Here is a 25,356-nt window from a genome sequence, read left to right on the forward strand (position 1 = left end):
TCATTAATTTTGATAATCTTTTGTAATTAAATTTTCGGATAAGATTTTCGGATGTGAATCTTGGTTGCCACGTGTCTTATTCCAGATAAAATTTTCGGATATTCATTAATAAAAATTATAATCTCAGATTTTCGATAAAATTTTCACCCTCTAAAATTGTGCCACGTGTCCCATGTCAGATAAGATTTTCAGATATTTTTTAAAAATTATAATCTCATATTTCAGATAAGATTTTCACCCTCTAAAATTGTGCCACGTGTCCCATGTCTGATAAGATTTTCAGATATTTTTTTACAAATAGTGATCTCAGATTTGAGATAAGATTTTCACCCTCTAAAATTGTGCCACGTGTCATCTCTATCTTCTGAATCCCTCTATATAACTACACCATCAACACCACTCCTCTCACACCATCTCTGATATATTCCTTCATTTCTCAGATTTTACAATTTCCCATTATACTCTCAATGTCAAACTTCATGAGGGTGTTGGAGAGGCAACAGAAAGAATGGGAAGAAATCCGGCGTAGACGTGAGGAAGAAGATCGGGACGCCGATGAAGAAGAGGAAGAAATGCTTGAAGAAGCGGCGGTGTGTATGATGAATCAATCAAGCCAACACCATCGTCGTCGTGCCCCGAATGTGGACAGACGCAGAGAGTCTCGGGGTAAGAATCTCTTGGAGGATTACTTTATCCCAAATTCGTTATATCCTGCTCATAAGTTTCGAGAGAGATATAGAATGCAGCCACATTTGTTCCAAAAAAATCATGCATGATATTTGTAATTACGACACATACTTCATTCAAAAGCATGATGCTGTTGGAGTTTTGGGTCTTATCCCGGAGCAAAAACTTACAGCTGCTTTGCGGATGCTTGCTTATGGGGCATCTGCAGAGGAGGTGGATGAGATTGCAAGGATGGGAAAATCTACTATCCTAGAGTGCTTGGTGAGATTCTGTGATGTAGTGGAAAATTTGTACACGAGGGAGTACCTTCGCAAACCCACTCCGAGGGACCTGCAAAGGCTTCTACAAAAAGGAGAGGCTCGAGGTTTCCCAGGAATGATCGGAAGCATCGATTGCATGCATTGGCAGTGGAAGAATTGTCCTACTGCGTGGCAAGGAGACTATGGGAATCGGAAGGGCCAAAAAAGTATCATTTTGGAGGCCGTAGCTTCATTCGACACTTGGGTTTGGCATGCCTTTTTTGGGGTTGCCGGATCTCAGAATGACCTCAATGTCCTTGGTCAATCCCCGGTGTTCGACGAGGTATTGCAAGGTCATTCCCCTCAGGTCACATACCAAATCAACAATACCGTATACTCTGGTGCATACTACCTTGCCGACGGAATTTATCCTAGGTGGACGACATTCGTGAAAACAATTTCGAATCCCCAATCCGAGAAGGAAAGAAGCTTTGCTTCATTTCAAGAAGGTTACAGGAAAGACGTGGAAAGGTGTTTCGGTATCTTGCAAGCTCGTTGGGCAATTATCAGGGGTGCTGCTCGGATGCTAGACGAGGAGGTGCTGAGGAGTATTATGATGACTTGCATCATCCTCCACAACATGATTGTGGAGGATGAGTATGATTACGATGCTCCAGAGGTGTTTGAACCCGATCCTATGAACACGGCGTTGACAAGAATATATGAAAGGCCGATAGGACCAAATGGACTACCATTGGAGCCCGAACCGTTACTTCACGATGGTCGATTCAACAACCCCATGATTGATCGTTATCAAGAAATGCAATCTTCATATGTTCACGAAAGACGTCAAGTTGACTTGATCGAGCACTTGTGACAGATGAAAGGCAATCACAATGGATGAAGGCTAGATTCGTGCTTTGTTTGGAATTATGCTTTGTTTTTAATTATGCTTTGTTTTTGTGTGTTGTGTTTTGTGGAATAATTGCGAGGTCTTTTTTATTATTATGTTTTTATGTATGGTTTGTTTTGTGTGTTGTTTGCAATAAATGAAGGGTTGTTTTTAATTAATCTTTGTGAGGAATGCTCAAATGTTTTTAATAAGTAGTCCAATTATAGATGGAAAGTAGATTGAATAAAAAAGGAACAATACAACAAATTAAAGGATAATACAACAATTTAAAAAAAAATACAACAATTATTAAAAAAATACAACAATACAATCTAATGGTTTTCATCATTTAGCCAATCCGTATTGCTAGGACCGTCGTCATGGAAAAGTTTTCTTCTCATCACATCCCTTCGTTTATGCTTCCAATAGGCCTTTGTTTCAGGAGACATATGGCTCGTATCCATGGCCATGATTTTCATCTCTCTTTCATCGTCGTCTTTTTCTTTTGCATGTTGCTTTTCAATTGCAAAGGCTTCCAATCGTGCCTTGTCCGCTTCATCTCTCCTCAAGTCTCTCTCCAATCTTAGAGAGTTGTTCTTAGCTATTTGCTCGAATATTTGAACACAATCAATGTTTGAAGTGGCCCCTCTCTTGGCCTTTGCCGCCTTTCTCCCAATAGGTCTCGGCGGACGTGGGAGTGGTGACTTCGTTTCCATTGGGGAGTCTAATGGCGAATCGGTTGATGGCGATTCGTGGAGCGGCGTCTCATGCAACACAACCGGGGGTGCGGTAGGAATAATTTTGAATCTGGAACAATCTTTGACAATTTCCCAACATTGGAAATGCACAAAACTTTTTTTCCCTTGCCCCGTGGCACCGAACCACATTTGTGCTTGTATGATCTATTCAAAATAAATAATTGGAAGTGCATTAAAAAAAATATACAATGCAAGAAATTATAAACTATTGTGAAATGCAAGAATAAAATTGATTATGTAAATAAATATAGAAATATTGAAAATGCAAAAACAAAAATAAAGATTATGCATGAAATTATAAACTATTTTGAAATGCAAGAATAAAATTGATTATGTAAATAAATAAAGCCAATTAGGAAATGCAAAAATAAAATAAACATTGTGCAACAAAAAATAAATAGAATATGCAATAAAAAAAAAAGTTACATTAAATTGATTAAAATGGCAATTAAAAATATTTTACCTCATCGGAAAGATTCGCACCGCTCCGAATGTTCTCCTTTGCTTTTGTCAATGCATTTCTCCATTTCCCTAACTCTTTGTTTAGAATTTTCCATCTACTAGACAAAGCCATTTCGGTCCGAATGGAACCCGATCTTTGACAAAATTCTCCATGAATTTTGCTCCACATATGATGGAACTTCATCTCATTGCCCGTGATAGGGTCATGACTAACGTTCACCCAAGACTCGCACAATGCAATATCTTCCTGGGTTGACCACGAGCCTCCGATTTCAACAGAAGATGCCATTTGTTTATTTTCTACAAATGGAAAGTAGTACAAAAATGTGAGTGGATAGTAAAAAATATTGGAAGGAGAAGAGTTTATATGGAATTGGTGTGGAAAGTGGAAAATATGAGTAGAGAGTAAAAAATATTGGAAGGAGATGAGTTTGTATGGAGATTTGGTGTGGAAAATGAATTATGTGAGTGGAGAGAAGAAAATATTGTATGGAGAAGAAATTGTATGAAGATTTGGTGTTGAAAGTAGATAAAATGGTTAGGTATTTATAGGGAAAAAATACATACATTTTTGGTATTTTTTAAAAAAAAATTCAGAATTTTTTCGAATTTTTTCTGATTTTTTTTAAATTTTTTTGGCCAAAAAAATGAGAACCGTAGGATTTCTGAAAAAAATTCAATCCGAGCCATCCGTAGCCGACACATGGCATGTAACCGTTGGCGCTGACGTCACGACGACCTCAACACCACGTCAGCACCAACTCGGGCTCGAGCCCAGTCGAAATTTGCCCTTGGGCCAGCCCGGGCTCGTGGGACCCGCAGCTTGCCCGGGCTGGGTTGGTCGCGCTGGAGGTGGACTCGGGCTTGCTCCTGCCTTTTGCCTGGGCCAGCCTGAAGCGATGGAGATGGCCTGAAGTTTACATGCTCCAAGTGTAGCCTTTCAATCTCAAACAAGTCGAGGTATATGGCTTGAACATCTCCATCTTTCTGACAATCAAGAGCAAAATATAAATGTTAATATAATATACAAAATTACATTTGTAGGAATAATCTGACTTGTTTATTGTAAATGTGAATATTACTACGTACCTGGTTATTTGTCAACGCTTGATAGACGTCATTTGCATTGAACAACCTACTGCCTTGTTTTCGAGCAATTGCCCTACCCATTTCCTGCACCAAATCATGCATCTCTGTCCATTCGACTGACTGCATCTCTACTATCCGTCCTCCTGAGGATGCCTCTCTCAATTTTTTAAACCTCATATCTTGTGAAATTGATATGAGAGACCTATCAATAAGATCATTGATTCCCGCTTCCAAAAAGAAATAACAACTATCTAACATTTTTTCTACACTTTTCCTCAAATAGCCTTTACAAAAACATGCTATATCAAGAAATATCTCCTTCTCATTGTCATCTAATCCATCGTAACTTACTCTCAACACTTTCTGGATTTCTCCGATTGGAACTCTTTCTGGATTTCTCCAATTGGAACTCGTTTAACTTTTTTCCATTGAACTTCCCACTCTTGTTTGCTCTTGCAACGATGGAATGAAGACCCCATAACTTTAAGAGCTAATGGAATGCCCTTAATATAATCCACCACCTCTCTTGACAACTCAGTGTAATCTGCTGTTGGAGACTTATTTCCAAAAGCATGCGACTGAAAGAGCTCAAGAGCTTCTTCGGGACCTAATCCCTCAACGCTGAATATCTTCGCAGGGTCAACTTTTTGCTCAAGTAGGCCTTTATCTCTAGCAGTTATAATGATTCGACTTCCTTGGCAAAACCGATCATGATCACCAACAAGATATTCTAGTTGTTTTCGAGCATTCACATCATCAAGAACAATGAGCGCCTTATAGGACGCCCGAGCCTAACTTGAATATGAGGTGGTATAGTGTCGATATTTACATCTTTTTCCTTTAATATCTCACCAACAAGTTTATTTCGCAACTGATGTAGTCCATTCGTTTGTTCTGAGTTCTCCCTGACATTTGCAAGAAAACAACAAACTTCAAATTTAGAGGAGTGCCTGTGAAATACAGCATCAGCAAGGGTGGTCTTGCCAATACCACCCATGCCCCAAATACCTACACAGCAAACACCTGGTGAATCCAAGCATAATAACGACTCAATTTTCTCAATTTTCCTTTGAATTCCAAACAGGCCCTTTAAATCATTTGACGATTCGCGATTCAATTTGGTCAAAACATCTTGGGCAACTTCCTCAACAAAATCGGCTTCCGTCCTCCTGGCAATTTGGCAAATATCATTATGAAAGACAAACAATAGTATGTATGTATCAAATGATAACACGTAGAAACTGATACAAGCTAGAGATTTAGTATACCCTGTTTTGCTTGAATAATGAAACCCAGACATATTGGCTGCTTCCTCCAAGGCAGCCCTCCAGTTGGCCACCTCATCCCTGCGCTTAAGTGGACGATCTTCAAGTGCATAAGTTCCCTGCTGTTTTCGTACATGTGATGGATCTATGCGATAAAAAATGGGTATAACAATCTGTCCATGGCTTTTCTTGGATCCAAGTATATGCACAAGTTCTTTCAAACACCATGTGGAAGAAGCATAGTCTTCTGAGAAAATGACTAGTGCAATTTTCGATCTCTCGATTGCTTTTAGAAGGGCAGGAGCAATTTCATCTCCTCTCTCGAGCCTGCGATCTATGTAGGTGTCAATGTTCTTCCGAAGTAAATCCTTGTGAAGATGGCTGGTAAAAGTATCGCGTGTGTCTTCACCTCTGAAACTAAGAAACACATCGTACTTTTCTTGAAGAGGAGCAGAAAAAGGAACAGAAGAAGAAGAAGAATTCATATCCTTATCCAAAACCTGCAACTTACAAGTCAAAACACGTATCCGGGCTAGCTCCAAATAGGATGTAAATATTCAGAATGAGAAATGAGGGATTAAAAATAAAATCTCCAAATTGGATGTAGATATTGATTTGTTGTTTAGAAAGAAAGATAGAAAGCAAGGGTTTTTTAGAAATTGTAAAAAGCTGACTTGACATGACTTGACATGCAGAAATTGTACAACGCTGACTTAACTTGACTTGACGGAAAAATAAAAAGCAGGGGTTTCGTAGAAAAATAATCAGAGACGGAAAACGGGAGTGAAATATTTCAAAGAGCAATGGCCCTCTCTTTACACGCTTTACGTACATCTGTAGATTTCAGTGGATTTTTGTTGAAAGTGGCAGCGTGATTTACGGTTTTTTTCTTCAATATATATATATATATATATATATTTTTAATGAGTTGAGTAACTTTTGTATTTTCTTTTCGTTTTTTTAATGAGTTGAGTAACTTTTGTGTTTATCATTTATGTTTTGTCAGTTTTGATTTCCCCTTCGATATAAATTCAACAGTTCACTCACTCTTGCACTTTTTTTAAGAAACTTTTTTTGAATCATTGAATTAATATTTAACGATAGGTGATCACAATATCTTAAATTTCTGTAGTCCAAGAGATCGAAATGGTACGTTTTGGTACTAAATAATCAACCAAGGGCTTAACTGCATTAGGGCATCATCACCCAATAATCAACAAAACCATCGATCACTTTGGTAAGACATATTCATAAAATGCAATACACAGAACCAATTGAAAATGGGAAACAGAGAGGCCATAAATTTACAGTGAGGTGGACCTGCCAGGCTGCCCCATGGAAGAACTTCTCTCTCTCAACCAAGTCCGTCGTCTCTAACATTGGGCTTAACACAGCAGCGGTACTAAGGTTTTGGAGATACTAGTCTACTCTCTGTATGTTTATGTAATTTTATTTTTAATAGTGGAAAAAAAAAATCATATGAACTTAAAGTCACAATTGTAACATAAAAATAAACAAACAAAATGTAATTCACATAACAACTTTATAAAATGCATCAAAACATCACTTAAATATCACTCATTTTGCATTTTTCGATGCCAAAATATCAATTAATTTTACATAATCCACTTTTTCAACCATATCTTTTTCAATAGAAAATATAAGTAATAGTCTTGTGGATTTTACCTTCTTGTTCTTCCTCCGTAGATATTTAATAAACTGCTTGTTTTTTTTTTTTTTTTTTTTTTTCAAGTAGAGCATGATTCTTATATGCCGCTAGGTTTAGGTGTATGCTGCTAGGTTAACCTATGTAACTACGTTAACTTATTAAACTAATTTTTAAAAATAATCATTGGTCTTTTATTGAGTTTCCTTTTTAATGAGTTAAACAAATAGAGTATGTTCATGAGAGAAAACGCGCTAAAAAGTTAGAGACAGTATCCTCCAGATCAAGAAAGAAGCTGCCGAGATATTAATCGCCTTATCAGCAAATATTAAGAAATTTAGAAAACTTTGCACCTGAGGATCAATTCAAGGATGAGATGAGATCTAGAAAACAGTGGTAGAGCTCATAGCTATATTATATTTTAGCAATTGTACTAAAAGCAGAACGGAAAAACATTGGAAATTACGAAAAGGAAAAAAGGAAAAAGTAGAAGCAGAGAGGAATTGTCGAAGCATTCAAACTTTCAAGCCATCCACAACTTTTCTTGATCTTGACTAAGAAAAGCACTGACAAGACGCAGGGAATAATCAGAGATGGAAAAAGAGAAGTCATTCACATACCGAAAGAAAGAAAAGGGCATATGGGATAATGGGAGTGGCAGCACAAACTTTTGCTTCTGAATTCTTTGAATTTTATTATTTTATTCTTTGTTTGAAAGGCCGATGCATTGTGTATTGGGCTTTTGTAAGGTCTATTGAAATTTTTTTTTGGTTAGCTAAATACACTGGGCTATTGGTGTAGCTTGGGTGCATGTTCATCACCATTTTCTGTTGGTTGTTGGTTTCTCTTTGGTGGTTGTTGTTGAAGGAAAATATGAATTTTCCAACATAATTTTATCACCACTAATTAATTAATAGGGTTTTATTATTTTAGGTTCGACCCATTCGAAACGCAAGTCTCTTAATTACAATCCCTTGCTACAAAGGAAAACCCTTTGATTCCATCATAAAGAAACATAACGTGTGTGTAGTTTTGCGGCTATTCCCAAGTCCACCCTCATGATGCCTACATATCCCTCGCGGGAATCAAGCCACTCGTAGTTCAAAGATTCGCAATGAATAGATGACTCATTGCAAAGGGAGGAATTTGAATGAGTTTGATTGAGGAGTGTTTGAGTAAATTTAGCTGAATAAACCAAAGATTCGATATGGAAATGTGTTTGGGATGGTTGCATCTAGATTGAATCTCTAAATTGCCTATGTACCCTTTCAAAGGAACCAAACCAACGTAGTTCGGAATTGATTTGTGTAAAGGTAATTGATGGGAATTTGGTTGCGGTTGCGTCTATTGAGATTCTAGACTGCCTACGTACCCTTGATGGGATCAAACCAGCGTAGTTCCAAAATGATTTGGAAATTAATGGGTAAGTGTGGCTCACTAATTGAGAATTTGTATTTGAGAGATTTGAATTTCATCTCATTGAAATTTGCATGGGTAGATGACCAATGGAAAAAGTTGGATGGTTTTGTACCATTTTTCCTATTGTCAATGCCCAAGAAAAATAGTGAGAAATTTCAATTAAGCCACTAATTTTCTAAAATTGACATTTGCACTTGGAAAAGTTTATGGCCAATTTGGTTAGAATAAACCAAGGATTCAAATTTGATTGCGGTTGCGTCTAGTGGGATGCTAGACTGCCTACGTAGCCTTGACGGGATCAAACCGACGTAGTTCCAAATTGATTTGGGAATTAATGAGTAAGTGTGGCCCACTAATTAAGAATTTGTGTCTTTGGGATAATTTGGAGATTTTCATAGGTAGATGACCTATGAGAAAAATTGGAAATTAATGGGTAAGTGTGCCCACTAATTAAGAATTTGTGTTTAAGAGATTTGAATTTAATCCCATTGGAATTTTCATGGGTAGATGACCCATGAGAAAAATTGGAAATTAATGGGTAAGTGTGGCCCACTAATTGAGAATTTGTATTTGAGAGATTTGAATTTCATCTCATCGAAAAGTGGAAAGTGCCAATTATTTATTTGGGTTGTTGTTAATTAATTTAGAAAAGTGGAAAGTTTGCTAGGTTAGAATAAGGGTAAATCAGGAAAAATCTTATTGAAGTACTGTTTCTCTCTCATAATAATGTTATCAAATAAATAAAAAATAAAAAATTAACAATAGTTAAATCCATGGACATGTGTCAACTTTTGAGAGGAGTTGTGAGGGTACACCTAAGGGTTAAAGTGGTGAGCAAAAATGCACACTTTGTTTTGAGGGTGAAAACCCTTATTTGTTTTCAGGGTGAAATACCCAAGCTTTGTTTCTAGGGTGCAAAACCCAAACTTGTTTTGAGGGTGAAAACCCATATTTGTGTTGAGGGTGAAAACCCATATTTGAACATCCAAGAAATTTTGATTCAGGGGTTGCCAAGGATTGCCATCTATTTGATTGATTAAAGGGTTGCCACCCAAAAACGGAGGACCTCAAGAGAGGAGCCTTGATTGCCTCTGTCATATTTCTTCAGCATGGCTATGCATCCGCCATGTTCCCCAAGCCTTGTTGGCTTTATTATTATTATTATTATTATTATTATTATTTGGGTTCAACAGTTGTCGGCTTGCTTTGGTGGCGCAGCTTGTGGCTATTGAACTGTGCGGCACATAACTGTTATTGGTGTTAGGGTTTCCTAATGTTGTGTTGTGTTTTGTGGGCTTTTTGCCATTATGTGGCTCTTAATGCCGTTATGTGTGCTTTATGCGCATTTTGTTAGTTTTATCTTTTATATGTAGTGAGTTCTATGTTTGTTTATATTACATTTTGTGTTAACTTAATTATTTGAATTCATTTTAATGTAATCTTACTTTGACTTTCTATTTAATAAAACTCGAATCCGAACAAAATAAAAAATACACTGCCTATTCTCTAAGACAACTAAGGTTGGTCCAGGTTGTGGACAAAGTGCTTATTTTAGTTTTGGTAATTTATTTCTATGTTAATTGAGGAAAGAAGTTTCGACTTACCACCTTTATTTATTTAAATTTGCAATGATCTAAGTGGAACAATCGGAATGAGATGCGCTGTCTAAATTTTTGAGATATGGGTGGTCGAAAAACTGCTCAAACCAAATTTACATAATTTACATTGCTTACCAGTTTGGAGAGTGCCCAAACCAAACTAAACAAAAATAATAATTATAAAAAAAATAAATAAATAAAAAATCAGCTTGATCTACAAAGCCCTCTACTTTATCCCACAAAATCAAAACTTTGTGTCCACATAGTCAGCATCTTTGCCATACAACAGACATATTTCATACTTTTCTGAATATATAGTAGTAATAAATAAATGGGTAATGCTAGGGAGACCATCTAGTTGTACCATATTTGTGTACCAACTGATGTGGCTGATGAGTTAGCTATAATTTTTTATTTTTTAATTTGTACCATATTAAATGAGCTTTAATTTTTCCTACACCGCTTAGGTTTCTGTAAAGTGAAGAGAAAAAAAATAAATAAAACAAAAGGTCATTTAATTATGTGGCATAGCCAACTCATCAGCCACATCAGAAACTGAGGATAATAAAATAAAAATGCATCCTATTTTTTTTATTTAAAAAATGAGATGTGAGCAATGACCATCTTCTTTTGACCCCATAGGCAACACAATTGTACTAGTTCAGACTTGACTATATATGCACACAAAATCATCAACGTATACAGATAACAGGAAAGTTTAAAAATTGGACGCATTGACAGACATGGGTTTAGTTTAATTGGCTAAAACTGATGAGTTCTTCGCTCATTACTCATCTCCAGAATTCAAATCCCTCTCCAAGTATTTAGATTAGATTTTATTAAAATATCACTTGGATAAAAAATTAAATTTATAAAAATAAAAAAATAAAAAACTAGACGTATGTATTAAATGTAACGACCATGTCATATTAAAGTAATTCTGTCACTTCCATTATTTACAAAATTGTCATCCTCTTTGGTGATTATCCTAAGAAATTTCACTAATGAAGATAGATTACAAGTTTGATTTACCAATTAAACCCCTTTAGAACACCCCTCATCACAACCTGTTTCTCTCACACCCTTTGCTCAATAATTTGATGCACTTGTGAACTCTCTCACTTCTCTCGCACTCACGTTGCACTTAAGCTCTTACTGCTCCCTCGCATCTGCTCCTCTGAAAACATGTTTCCTTTGCATCTGTTACTCTCAAATCATTGAATTATTTTTTGTTTCTACAAACGAAAGTCGAAAAAATTATAAATTAATCTTACCTTCCACCTAAAGCAACAAGATCATCATGTTGTTGTAGTAATTGTCAAACCAAAAAAATCTTGTTGTTATAAGTTGGGAAATTGGGCCACAATAAGACTCTGTACCAGTAAATGGATCACACCCATTATTTGTCAATTAGCTTAGTGGGCTTTTTAATTTACGCACTTACAATTTGATCTTTATAATGAAATAACAAAGCCTATTATGAGAATTATACCCCTCTTAAGATGTAAAATACTATAACCTAGCAAATGTTGTGCCTTTCAATTTATGATATTCGTGTAGAGATAAAATCATGCGAACAGAAACTCTTAAGTTTTCTTTGCTTTAAGGAGCCCTAGAGTCATCAGATTCCTAGTCGTACGAGTAGCCATATGGTGTAGAGCTGCCATGCAAATGCTAGTGACAAGCATATAGTTAGTTTCCCACGCGAGCTACCATTGAGAAATGTTATTGCTATTAATGGTTAAATATACAGTTTTAGCTCTAAGGCGGATTTGTTATACCACGTAATCGTATTCTAGTCAATAACCTTTTCATCTATTGAGCTTTGTCCCTGGCTATTCTTGTTTGTTTTGCCTGCTAGGCCTTGGGCTCTCTCTTAAGAAAATCCAATGTTCATTCCTTTTTCGGTTTTTATAACCTTATGTAGGCCCAGGAGGAGAATGAAGTGGATAATGTGGAGATTGCCCAATTATTTCACATACCAAATTGTTGGGAGGATTAAGAAGCTGCAATTAGATTTTTGAGACATAGATGTTGTGCATTCTCCTTGACTATGTGGAAACATTTCACTACAAATATCAATCACTTTCTTTAAACATCAAAAAACCAAAACAAAACTACATATGGCTATAGCTAGGGCAGAAAGCTAGAGTTTACAATTCTGGACGCAACAAATATATCATCTATTTGACATTGATTTTCAATCACTGAGGCTTGAAGAAGCTCACCTTAATACCAGTATCAATCACAACATAAAGACCAGCCGCAATCAACATAACACTTAAAATCATCCCCACAACCCCAAGCACCCAGTTAACCCCCCAACTTATGCCGTACTTCTTAGGCTTCTTCATCTTGATCCACATGAAACACGGATAGGCCAATGTCACAGGCAATGAAATCCCTCCTAGCAAACCAGCCACGCTTCCCAGGAAGGGGATGGCCACAGCCATGAAGTAGCATCCATAAGTAAACATGCATCTCACAATGGCCCTCAGCCACCATGGAGCTGGCTTCTTGAACCTCCTGGTGTAATGTGATTCCATCTCGTCGAACATCGGCATGCCATAGATTTGGAAGGAGCTCAATGCATTGATTATGACAAACAAACTTGCTAGCCCTAAGATGAATTGGGACGTGTCGCGGGCATGGAAGCCGAACAAGGCCGCAAACATGCCTCCTTGTGCCGGTATCTACGAATGAGAAAACATATTAATGTTTTCACAATTAAATGTTCTTTTATTAAATATCTAAAATATTATATTATCAGAATGCTAATTCGGACCACGTTCAAACATTTAAAAATAATCTGAATTAATAATCTGACAATATAAAATTGGTTTAAGATATGGTATACCTTTTGACCGTATGCCCAATAGCCTACAATTGCAAGGGGGAAAATGCACAATGCTATGAGTGTGTAGGAAATTTGGACACCCCTCCACATAGGCACGCGTGATGGATGTTTTTCACTGGACGGCATTGTGGCCTGTAATTAAGGGAAAACCTCAATTAGTGGAAAATATACAAAATTAGTCAGAAAGCTTTGTATTGAAGTTGCTTTCTATTGTAGTTGCAGCTTCAACATCATTTGGTTAAAGTCAACATATCATATATGATCATCAGTAAAGACAACTATTTTATTTTTATTTTTTAATAATTTGGCGCACTCGATTTGATTTGCTTAAAAACTATATTCAACACAAGTTGAAGTTTCATCTGTCATGCAGACGAAGACCTTACTTTAAAATAATTCGTTCACATGGGTACACTAAATAACAAGATTTGGATGAAAAGAATTTAAAAATATCCACTTGTTTGACATTAAGGCCAATATATGCTAATTTTCTAATAAATAGAATCAAGGGAATAAGATGCTATGAACTTCAATATTTTGTCTTCACTCTCTCAAATTTTTTATATATAACTTTTATTCAATTTGAACTCGGAACCATGTGCCACTAGACCAAATTATCATCGACAAATCCTGTTTCTCATTTAAAAAAACAAAGAGTCGGGATTCTAAAATAATTTTCTGTTATTAAGGAAGAGAAAGGGTTGTTAATTAATTGAACAACTATACAATTGAAATTGTGAGATTAATGAACATACCTGGATCTCAAGTATAAGATTGTGGCCTCTGAATGCAAAGGCAATCATTCCAAGGGCATTAAGAACATCAAAAAAATGGATGTATTGTTTGTCGGCTTTCACGGGGTCATAAGACACATTGGGAAGCTTGCCCTTGTCCAGAGACACAACCCAGATCAATGTGGAGTACCCAATAGCAGAAATGGCACCAACAAGAGACACTCCAGCAATGGAGTTCAAGTTGGGCAGCTGAGAAAGAATCGAAGCAACGACTGTAAACACCAAGTACCACTCTGCTGGTGTTAGGGACTTTACAGTGCATGTTGGTCCACACACAATTTGGAAGAACATCTTTGCTGTTGACCCTCCAAGGACGATCAGAGCTACACACGTGCCGCCCGACAGGTACAGGATTGGGAACAAGGCTAAGAACTGTGCTAGCTTCTCACCTAAGCAAATTAAAGAAAAGATTGCTTGGTTTAGTAGAAATTGCTTCCAAATTGTCTCCTATTTCATCCATTTTTTTTTAGTTAAATGCATGTTTGGGAGTGTTTCGGAAAATATTAAAAACCTTTTGAGATGCGTTTGACATGAATAGACAAAAAGTGTTTTTGGAAGTTACACAAGCACTTTCTGGAGAAGAATTTCTAGTTTGGAAACTTTTTGAAAAACCACTGCCAGGTAAGTAAAAGCGTTTTTGCATAATCACTTCCAAACAGGGCTTTCGGGTATTTTAGCTTAAACATATGAAAAATGGTAAGTCTTACCAAAACTTGCATTGCAAAGTTGAATGTATCTGCAATATCGTAGGCCTGTTTCAGCAGATTCATGAAGCTGGACCAGCAAGTATAAAGTGTAAAGTTGCCATATGAATGCCAAAGTCATGCATATAATACCCCATGTCCTGCAGTAATCAAAACGAATTAACAAAAAGCACCATATAATTAAAGATACTGAAAAATAACTTAAAAAGATTTTTTAAATTATTAACATATTAATGGTGACTTACCACCCAAGTGTGATGAAGGCAACAGGAAGAATAAGGGCTTGAATTCCAATACCAGAACAAAGAGTATGGAAGGCAGCATAGTAAGCGTTGCCATTTCTAGACTCAGTGATTGGAAGCCAAGCATCTTGAGGGTCAAGCCTTGTGAGTTTGAGAGCCCTCCTAACAGGGCTCCCTATTGGAGTCATGAACCGTGGGGTACGAGATTTTGGGGTCAAAGCTTTTGGGGTTTTTAGTGTTATCTGGTCACCACCACCACCACCACCATCACCATTGACAGCTGTGGTTGGAGCCGGGATCTGGAGAGGTGGCACCCGAGCCACAGACGCGGCCCGTGACATAGACGTCGGAGGATCTTCTATGGTGGCCGCCGGGCGCGGTGTTATTGGGGCGGGGGCTATCTCTTCAATTACTTCAGACATTTTGTTATTTCTTACCACCAGCTAGCTCTTCTAGCTCCTCCTCCCTTAATTTCTCACAAGAAGTATAACCACTAACCACTCACATTAATTAGTACTATATAGTCTATTTATAGACCTCTATGCAATGACTCATTAGATAAATTCTGGCACTAATTTATCATAGAATTCAGTACAAGTTTTTTGACCTGATACTAATTTATATTTGGGTATTAATCATTGCTCATCCATTGGAAAACAGATAGGACAGAAGTGTTCATATGGTGGAGCAACCTTATTATTCAAACTACATGTTGGCGGCCATAGTTTATCAATTATATAATTAGGTACATTTCACTGTTGTTGGGTCATGACATGCTGTTTTTAAGATTGGATCAACGTTAAAGCTGCTGGACTTTATTATCATATTATTAAGTTTGCCCTTATCCCTTTTGTTATTCTCTTGACTTTGGACCAAGTCCATGTTTCATTCGTTTGGTTAATTGACTTGGAAAACCAAGGCATTAATCTCTCTGGGTCCCTAGCTAATGTAAGCCATATGGTATATAGCTGCTTGCTTTGAGTTGTTATCATCCACTTTGCTAACCAACAATAATGTTCCTAGCTTACATGATTAATTTAAGCAACATGGAGAAGCACGTATGAGACAAATTGGAAAAAGAATTAATACATGTGATGCATGAAAATGTAGAAAGAAACGATGATTGAAGATTTGGTATAAAATTAGGGACCTTTTTTATAATAAGGGGAAATGGGCATATAAAATTAGGAAAAATTTAAGGAATCTATAACATAATTAAGAAACTTAACAATAGTTCGGCCCATTGTCACGTTATTCTGTGTCCTATGTGTATAGCTATGATCCACAAATAGTTAATCTAGAGAACTGTTATTGACACTCTGAAAATGTGTTTATAAGAAAGCCGCAAAGTAATTATTAGAACGTAAATATTAATACCGAGGTTTCTTGGCGCTATTTTTAGTTTCTTACATGTAATTTTTTTTTTTTTTTTTTTGCACGTATAGATACTAAAGTTATTACCTAAGAAAATTAGTTGAATATTCACATCACCTTGATTAGGTTTTCTAGCCAACGTAAATCAGACTAACGCACATATCATTTTCCTAAGAATGTACTAAAACAGTCTGCTCATCAACCTCCTCCCAGTTCCAGAGTTGATGAAGCGGCCTTAACCACCTCTTTAATAATCTAATTAGTGCTAAACACACTTTTCTTTCTCTTTCTTGCAATTTGTCAATGCATGTCTCAGTGAAAACCCATAGTAATATTGTTAAGTACATCCAAATGTTAAGATCAAGATTGTGTCAACTCTCATTTTTCTCTGACAAGATTTTTTACCGCTTTATTTATTTATTTATTGAGCTAAAGTATCACGTGCATATATAAGAGTATGGAACCAGTACATTTAGATTTGGATTTGGAGTCTTATTAGTCGACCTAATCAAGGAATGCAATTAAGAAAGGAAATTAATTATCCAAAGAGAAGTCTTTTTAGATTTCAATTTGGAGAAGTGACAGTCACACATCGACACGTTGTGTTATCAATCAACTTACATTGTTCACCCATTTTATAACACATGTATTAAATACCATATGTCAATGTGGCTGCTACACTAAAAAATATTCCAAGTTGGACAATCTACTTTAACTAGTCTTAGTCTGGTCCTCTACATAAACAACTATCATACCTTTGGTAACTAAAGTACTAAAAAGAATTCATAATTTCATCGTATTCAGGAAGAAAAGTCATTTCTTCTTGGTATGTTATCTTCATATTATATATGATTATATAGTTTTAGTAGAGGAGCATTTACTCCATATCCATATAAGGAAAGTTCGATTCTCTCATCTCATTGATAATATTTCATAAGCATGGATTCGCGGCCCATTACTAGCAATATCGATATTATCCTCAACTTAACCACTCTCATATACCACAGGTGTGAACTTTTATATAAAAGGTCTCGATACTATTAGTAATGCAACGATTTATTATATGTTATATTTTACTTGAACAAATTTCTGATGTACGATTTTATGTTCTTCAACACTCGTATACTCTCTCAATCGCAACTGTGATGTTGTTTGTGCAAACTAAGTGTCATAGTCTGAAGTTTCGTAAATGATGCCCAAGACATAAAAACTGGTTAATTAATTAAAATATTGAGCAAACGATTTTACTAGAAATATAGATGATATCTTGGACAATATTTCCAAATTGAAATTACATTCAAAGTGTTGAATATTCAATAGATTAGAGCAACACGCATGGTTTTCTTATTTATTTGTTTTCACAAATTCGGTTTTCACATGTAAGAAACTTTGTTTAATTTGTTCTTCAGCATCAGGTAACGCTAGAGAAAGAAAGAAAGTTCTATATTGCCGGCTACATAAGCTCAATCATACGACACCCGACTGTATAGCTAGCCCACATAATTATTTATTGCACTGCAAGTGGTCACAATGTAAATTAATAGGGCAGCCCTAGTTGCAGGCCAAATTAAATGCTTCAGAAAACGACGTGTAGTCACAGGCTTGATATTTAGGCAATCTTTTTTTTTTTTTTTTGGTTCTGAATATTAAGGAGGCCAACTTTTCTGTATATGTTGTTGAGTCTGTGACCTGTTGTGAAAGAAGGGTCTTCAGTTGACCCTAATTCTTCGGAATTAGAATAATAGGAAGGAAGTAAGCAAATTAAAGAAATCAATGGCCGTCGTGTACATGATAATTAAGACTCAGACAAAATATTTGAACGACGGCCATTGTTATGTACCTATGGCTTACAAAGGTGTTCTTATGATATTTGGGATTAATCAAAGTCTTTTATTATTTTGGTGGAGAGGGAATCAAAAGTCTTTGGCAGGTGAACAAACCCCAACTAATCAAATCCTATTGGTTTAGATTCTTGTTACTCTAACCTCAACCAATTTCATTAGTTTAATTATTTAGGACTCTTCGTCAACAGATTGTAAGCCCCTTTTATCGATAAAAATTTTCTCGTACCCACAAGATTTCTGAAAAAAAAAACATGTGTACAATTATTCGTATTGATTTTACTATTATATACAATAATTTCTCGGTTAATGATAAGTAGTATACGACCCAAATGAAGTTGGACTAATCACCCTAATCGGAAAGCAAACCAGGCAAAAACAAAAACACACAAATGAAATGCTTCATTCCAAATATATAGGACGCACTGCTAAGAACTTTGTTGTAGCTAAAGACCCTCGAGCTTCAGTCCACAGTCTCCTACCAAAGACCCGACAAAACCACTTCTCTCCATATAAGCCAAAACAAAGAAGAGATGAAAAGGAATGTTGCGCCAATGTTGTGTTGCCTTGGGGGAAGACCAAGCCAAATGCGTTTGGTTGCACATTCGGATTACATGATGTGTAAAACTATATTTTTATTTTATGAATCTAGCCCAACTTATTCCTTCGCCACCACAACTAAGATTTTCATTATGGCAATCGTTTTCATGGAGAGGATTGCATGGGTGAGAATAGTTTGTGGTGATAAATGGTGAAAGCGTGCTTCCTGTAGCATGCGCAGTGATTGTAGAAGTTGATCATCATGTCCCTTCATTCTCCTTCATATTCCCTCATCTTCATTATCTCTCCAAAGCAAATTGAAAACAACCATTTCAGGGAATTACAAAAACTCTTTGTTTAGTTAAGCGTTTATTCTTAATTAATTAAGATGTTTTAAATCGGACAACAAAGAGGCTTATTGGTATCTTTTTGAAGCTTATATCTTTTTCGAGGTTAAATTAATTACAAATTGGAGAGAATAAAAATATCATAAATAAGCATGACATCATACATCATACGATATATGATAAAAATCTCGCATTAAAAAATCACCAAAATCTTACAACTAAACAAGAAATATCAAAGTAACAACAATAGGTCCCAACATTTAATGCCTGTTTAGTGAGGTGTTTTGCTGCTTTATCGGTATTCTTTATGCTTCTAGTAGAATTCACAACTTGTTGGTTGGACATCCCCTTCCATATTCCATGACTAGCCAACACTAGGAACTCTATGTCGTCATTATCATCTCTACCACCAAATAAGGTTCACAACTTATGTACTTCTTGATCGTGGAAAAACCCAAATAAGCCCAATTGTCGCACCAAATGCCATCGATAATGGAAAAACCCTTGAAGATAAAAAATTATCTTTAGTATGCTACTATAACAAATTCTACTGGTTAATTCGAGTATTCTAAAACTATAAATACCTAAATCTGCAGCTTCCCCTCAATAAATAAATAAATTATGATATAAAAATTATATTAAAATATCAAATAGTGGAATATTAATATTTACTTTGGATATGATGCAAATCAATATCCATAAGGTGAAAACCAATGCAAGTACTCTACGAGGGTCCTTTTTTGCATTTTCAAGAAATTTCTTTTTAAAAAAAAGAGTACAACCGCACGGCTATACTCTTTGGAATTTTTATTAAAAAGAAATGTCTTTACACGTGGGCATAATGGCTGGGGTTTTTCTTATATTCCAAAATAGTATAGCCGCACGGCTATACTCAATTTTGAATTTTATTTAAAGAAAGATATGTGTTGACACGTGGGGATAATGGCTGGGGTCTTTTTTTATATTTAAAAATAGTAGCCGAACGGCTATACGCAGTTTTGAATTTTTTTTAAAGAAAGCTATGTGTTGACATGTGGCGCGTAATGGTTGGGGGCCTTTTTTATATTAAAAATTAGTATAGCCGGGCGGCTACACTCAGTTTTGAATTTTTTTAAAAGACATGTGTAGACACGTGGCCCCTATTGGTTAGGGGACTTTTTTTATGTTTAAAAATAGTATAGCCGGACGGCTATACTTTTTTTTTTTTTTTTTTTGGGGTGTAAAACAAAAATATAGTAGAGGCGGGAGGCGTTACTCTTTTTTTTTTTCAAAAAACAATTGAATTTAATAAATAGAATAGACGAGCGGCTATAGTCTTTTACATAGGTATTCATATATAGACACACACACACACACACATATCTAGGTACGTATTTTTCAACAATACATTCGTGTTCTATACACGTCTCACATTTTCTTTAAAAAGCAAACACACAATAGTCGTATTGTACATATACGTAAGTATTTCTAATATTTTATACTTGTATTTTTTTACAAAGTTTTCAGTAACACACACAAATTCACGTATTATACCAATAATTCTCACGTGTTATTGAATAAGAATAACATATGGTATAAAAATTATATTAAAATATCAAACAGTGGAATATTAATATCTATTTTGGATATGTTGCAAATTAATATCCATAAGGTACAAACCAATGCAACTACTCTACGAGGGTCCTTTTTTGCATTTTCAAGAAAAAAAAAATTTAAAAGAGCACAGCCGCACGGCTATACTCTTTGAAATTTTTATTAAAAAGAAATGTGTTTACACGTGGGGATAATGGCTGGGGGTATTTTTTTTTTATATTTAAAAATAGTACAGCCGAGAGGCATGTGTTGACACATGGTCCCTATTGGTTGGGGGACTTTTTTTAATTGAAAAACAGTATAGCCGCGGGGCTATACTCAGAGGGGCATTTTTTTATATTTAAAAATAGTATAGCCGAACGGCTATACTCAGTTTTGAATTTTTTTTGAAGAAAGCTATGTTTTGACACGTGGGGCGTAATGGTTGGGAAGCCTTTTTTTAATTTAAAAATAGTATAGCCGCACGGCTATTCTCAGTTTTGAATTTTTTTAAGAAAGCTACGTGTTGACATGTGGCTCTTAATGGTTGGGGGCCTTTTTGATATTAAAAATTAGTATAGCCGCGCGGCTACACTCAGTTTTGAATTTTTTTTTAATAGACATGTGTAGACACGTGGTCCCTACTGGTTGGGGGACTTTTTTTATATAAAAATAGTATAGCCGCACGGCTCTACTCAAAGGGGTTTTTTTAATATATACAAATAGTATAGCCGCACGGCTATACTCAGTTTTGAATTTTTAGAAATAGCTATCTGTTGACACGTGGCGCGTAATGGTTGGGGGCCTTTTTTATATTGAAAATAGGTATAGCCGCGCGGCTACACTCAGTTTTGAATTTTTTTTTTTTAAAGGGCATGTGTTTACACGTGGTCCCTATTGGTTGGAGGAATTTTTTTATATTGAAAAATAGGATAGCCGCACGGCTATACTCAGAGGTTTTTTTTTTTTAAATATATACAAATAGTGTATCCACACGGCTATACTCAGTTTTGAATTTTTTTTAAAAGGCATGTGTTGACACGTGGCCCCTGTTGGTTGGGGAGCTTTTTTTGATTTAAAAATAGTATAGCCGCACGACTATACGCAGAGGGGTATTTTTTTTATATTTAAAAATTGTGTAGCCGAGCGGCTATACTCAGTTTTGAATTTTTTTAAGAAAGCTATGTGTTGACACGTGGCGCGTAATGGTTGGGGTCCTTTTTTATAATAAAAATTTGTATAGTCGGGCGGCTAAACTCAGTTTTGATTTTTTTTTTTTTTTTGAAGACATGTGTGGACAAGTGAACCCCTATTGGTTGGGGGATTTTTATGTTTAAAATAGTATAGCCGCTATACTTTTTTTTTTTTTGGGGTATAAAACAAAAATATAGTAGAGGCGGGAGGTGTTACTTTTTTTTTTTTTTTCAAAAAACAATTCAATTTAATAAATAGTATAGACAAGCGGCTATAATCTTTTCCATACGTATTCATATATAGACACACACACACACATACACATATTTAGGTACGTATTTTTCGACAGTACATTCGTGTTCTATACACGTCTCATGTTTTCTTTAAAAAGCAAACACACAATAGTCGTATTGTACATATACGTAAGTATTTCTAATATTTTATACTTGTATTTTTTACAAAGTTTTATGTAACACACAAAAATTCACGTATTATACCAATAATTCTCACGTGATATTGAGTAAGAATAACATATGGTGACAGGACCCGACCCAATTTTCACTTTGGAATTCGAGCCAAGTCCTGTGCGTGTCCGACACCTGGCAATGTCGGGCACAAATGACCTTTTTACCCTTCTTGTCTCAAATTCTTTTTAAAATTTCTGTAGACTTCTGCCGAAAATTCGGCAGAGTCTCCCCTGTATTTTGACCATTCCCAAAACGTTTCACCTGTCAAACAATCTCAGAAACCCTACCAACAGCCAGACTAAGTCAACAAACAGATTCCAACCTCGGTTCCTTATGTTCAACATGATATCAGAGCATTTTCTAGGGTTTTCAAGGTTGCAAGGATTTTCTGCAAAACTTTACCTTGGCGCGGAAACTATAATTGGCCCGGTGGTGGATCCCGCGTACTTCTACGGCCTGGGGGCGAAAAACAAGTTGAAAATGTGAGTGGACCAAACATAAGATTTATGAAAACAGTTAAAAATCATAATAACCCCCATAGTAAAAATAACTTGATAAGTAAGGCTAAAGTTCACCTGTGTTTAATATAAGGTATTCATCCGAATATATATATATATAATCGTATGCATGTAGCTTCGTAAAACTGAACAATTATATGAAGATATAAAATGCGCAAATATCAAAGAAACTGGTTTGAAATAGCTGAAAACCATAATTGAATAAAAGAGCTTAAAATCCTTGGAAAATACCACCTTTTTGTACCCTTGTCATATCCGTCAATTCCCCTGGCAGGTCTCGGGCGCCACGCAGTCTACCCGAGCCGCAAACTGGCAGAATCAGGGGACTATGATCAGCCTGATCTACCGGCAGATTTCTCGAGGACACCAAGTCAGCTCGAGTCGCTCTGGCAAGATGCAGGGGACCGTAGTCAGCCTGATCCGCAATCCTGGCAGGTCTCGGGGACACAGAGTCAGCCGAGCCGCAATCCTGGCAAGTCTCGGGACACCAAGTCTGCCGAGCCGCAAATCCTGGCACTCACGGTCCGAACGTCCCCGAAACTCGTGAGGCAAAGTCAAGTGCACTGACGTAACTGAAATCAGACTGGATGTCCGTAGACATCGGTCCGACTATGGGTAATCACCAAAGATAAATGGGTACACGTTGGTTTAATTAGGAAATCTGATAACTTTCTGAAATCTGAATAATTAACTGTATCCTCAATGCTGTTGCTATTCTGTTACATAAAAACTCAAGGTATGCTACTAAATATAACCTTCATCATATAGATACTCAAAATATTTAATAGTATAAAACATGCTCAAAGACTTGCAAAATACTTATTCAAGATCAAATAATGAAATTCACTTATATAAACTTATTTATAAAAACTTGTTTATATAAAATCAAGATAAAAATCCTTTGTATAAATTCATTTGTATAACTCATTTATATAACTTATTTATATAAAACATTTATGGAAGAAAGTCCACTCACAGATGGTCCGAGCTAATTTGACCCTTCAAAGGTTCCTCCTGCAGGTCGACTGGACCTCTGATGCCTGATTATCCATGAATAATAAATCAATAAACTGCTGAATAAAAGAATTAAATTAAACACCCTGCCCCCGGCTCCTAGAAATACGTGCACTCAAAACCAAGTTACTCCTGAGCCCACATTAGCTTTTTAGATAGTTAGAACGGTCTTAAGAGACCCGAAACCTTACTAAGCGATAAACTGCCAGATCGGCCGATCCGGGACCCCGTGGGTCCACGATCTCCGATGGCCAATCTGGGCTCCCCTGAAGGTTCCTTACAGAGGAGCAACCATGTTCTGCGAGTTTGGTCCGAAACGGACGGTCGGATTAGCCAAAATTGCGTTATCGCTTAAAATCCAAACCCTAGCCCCAGGGTTCGCGATTCCGGAGTATCCGGGACTCCGGTTCGTAATCCGTCGAATCCTACACGATCCGGATATCGTGTAGACCGACATATCCGAGATTCAGCGCGATCCGACGATTTAACGACACTGCACCCACGGATCGCGCGATATGGAAAATCCGTTCGGGGTTCAAACGGACTCCGAATGGAGATCCGCGAAATCCCACACGCTCATGACGACACGAGGGTCACAAAACTTCATAGAATTACATCACTACCCTCGCCCACGCCCTCCAGCACGCGCGGGCAGCTTTGGGTGTCCAAAGCGATTTCGGGTGGCCGAAAAATCTCGGAATCAAGACTCCAAACTCCTACCCTAGGTAAAACACCCCATTTGGAGTCACTTTTGTTCTTGGACAACCACCAAAAAGTGACCGGAAATGGTAGTTTCGAGCGGCCGAAGTTCCGGCCAGATTTCAATTCGAAAATCGAACCCCTTAGAGCTAAAATCGATCGAGACCCATATGCCCATCAGCTAGAACACGAAAAATAGCTGAGAAACCATACCTTACTCGATCGATTTGGTGGAGAAACGAAGGAGAATTTTGAGCTGGAAGTTTGGGTAGCTTCGGACGAACCTCCGTCGGAAAATACGATTTTCCGGCCAGCTCAGGGCGGCCCATTGGGTGGAGGTTGGTCAGGTTGCGACGGCGACACGGAGGCGGACCCGATGGTATCCACGACGGAGATCGGCTCGGCCTGTGGTGGCCGGGCCGTCGCTTGGAAGGCGAAGGGTCGCACGACCCAAATCGCGCGGAAGGAGAGAGAGAGGAGAGAGAGAAAACTGACGGGGGAGAAGAGAGAGCTATAAAAATCTGACTTTTGACCAAATTACCATTTTGCCCTTCACGGTTTTTAGACCATAACTTCTTCGTTACAGCTCCGATTCGGGTCTACTCCGTGTCTACGAACTCATTTCGCCGCGCTCTACGCAATGGCGCAAGCGGAATTCCCAAATTCTTTCTCGATTAAAAAGTCAAATTTTCCCCATTAAAATATGCGAGGGCAAATTGGTCTTTTTGCTAAAAGATATTTTCCTTACTCTTTAGATATTTTCTTTCTTTTTAGTTATTTTGTTTTGGGTTCTTACATATGGTATAAAAATTGTATTAAAATATCAAATAGTGGAATATTAATATCTACTTTGGATATGATGCAAATTAATATCCATAAGGTAGAAACCAATGCAACTACTCTATGAGGGTCCTTTTTCGCATTTTCAAGAAATTTGTTTTTTTTTTTAAAAAAAAAGAGTACAGCCGCACGGCTATACTCTTTCAAATTTTTATTAAAAAGAAATGTGTTTACATGTGGGCATAATGTTATATTTAAAAATAGTATAGCCGCGCGGCTATACCATTTATAAATAAAAAAATGACCCACCTAGTGTGACAGTAAAATTGAATAATTGG

General features: G+C 36.7%; 3 protein-coding genes across 3 annotated transcripts in view; all 3 read right to left on the reverse strand.

Moving 5' to 3' along the window:
- Positions 1-5,877, reverse strand: part of LOC117638572 (disease resistance protein RUN1-like) — a 12,830-nt gene extending 6,953 nt beyond the window's left edge. Inside the window, exon 1 of the mRNA XM_034373679.1 lies at positions 5,802-5,877. Within this exon, the coding sequence (XP_034229570.1) occupies positions 5,802-5,877 (76 nt within the window). The remainder of the gene's footprint in view (positions 1-5,801) is intronic.
- LOC117637870 lies at positions 3,736-4,495 on the reverse strand. The gene is made up of 2 exons (XM_034372915.1): positions 4,128-4,495; positions 3,736-4,025 (listed from the first exon to the last, which is right to left on the reverse strand). Exons 1-2 carry the CDS (start codon positions 4,383-4,385, stop codon positions 3,768-3,770), a joined length of 516 nt encoding a protein of 171 aa, XP_034228806.1. The 5' UTR covers positions 4,386-4,495; the 3' UTR covers positions 3,736-3,767.
- Positions 5,878-12,109: 6,232 nt separating the features above from the next.
- LOC117612106 (lysine histidine transporter-like 8) lies at positions 12,110-15,161 on the reverse strand. Its single transcript, XM_034340848.1, has 5 exons — positions 14,676-15,161; positions 14,434-14,570; positions 13,688-14,115; positions 12,933-13,064; positions 12,110-12,768 (listed from the first exon to the last, which is right to left on the reverse strand). Exons 1-5 carry the CDS (start codon positions 15,092-15,094, stop codon positions 12,280-12,282), a joined length of 1,605 nt encoding a protein of 534 aa, XP_034196739.1. The 5' UTR covers positions 15,095-15,161; the 3' UTR covers positions 12,110-12,279.
- Between the last annotated feature and the right edge of the window lie 10,195 nt (positions 15,162-25,356).

The sequence above is a fragment of the Prunus dulcis genome, chromosome 8, assembly GCF_902201215.1.
Source record: "Prunus dulcis chromosome 8, ALMONDv2, whole genome shotgun sequence".
Taxonomy (NCBI): Eukaryota; Viridiplantae; Streptophyta; class Magnoliopsida; order Rosales; family Rosaceae; genus Prunus; species Prunus dulcis.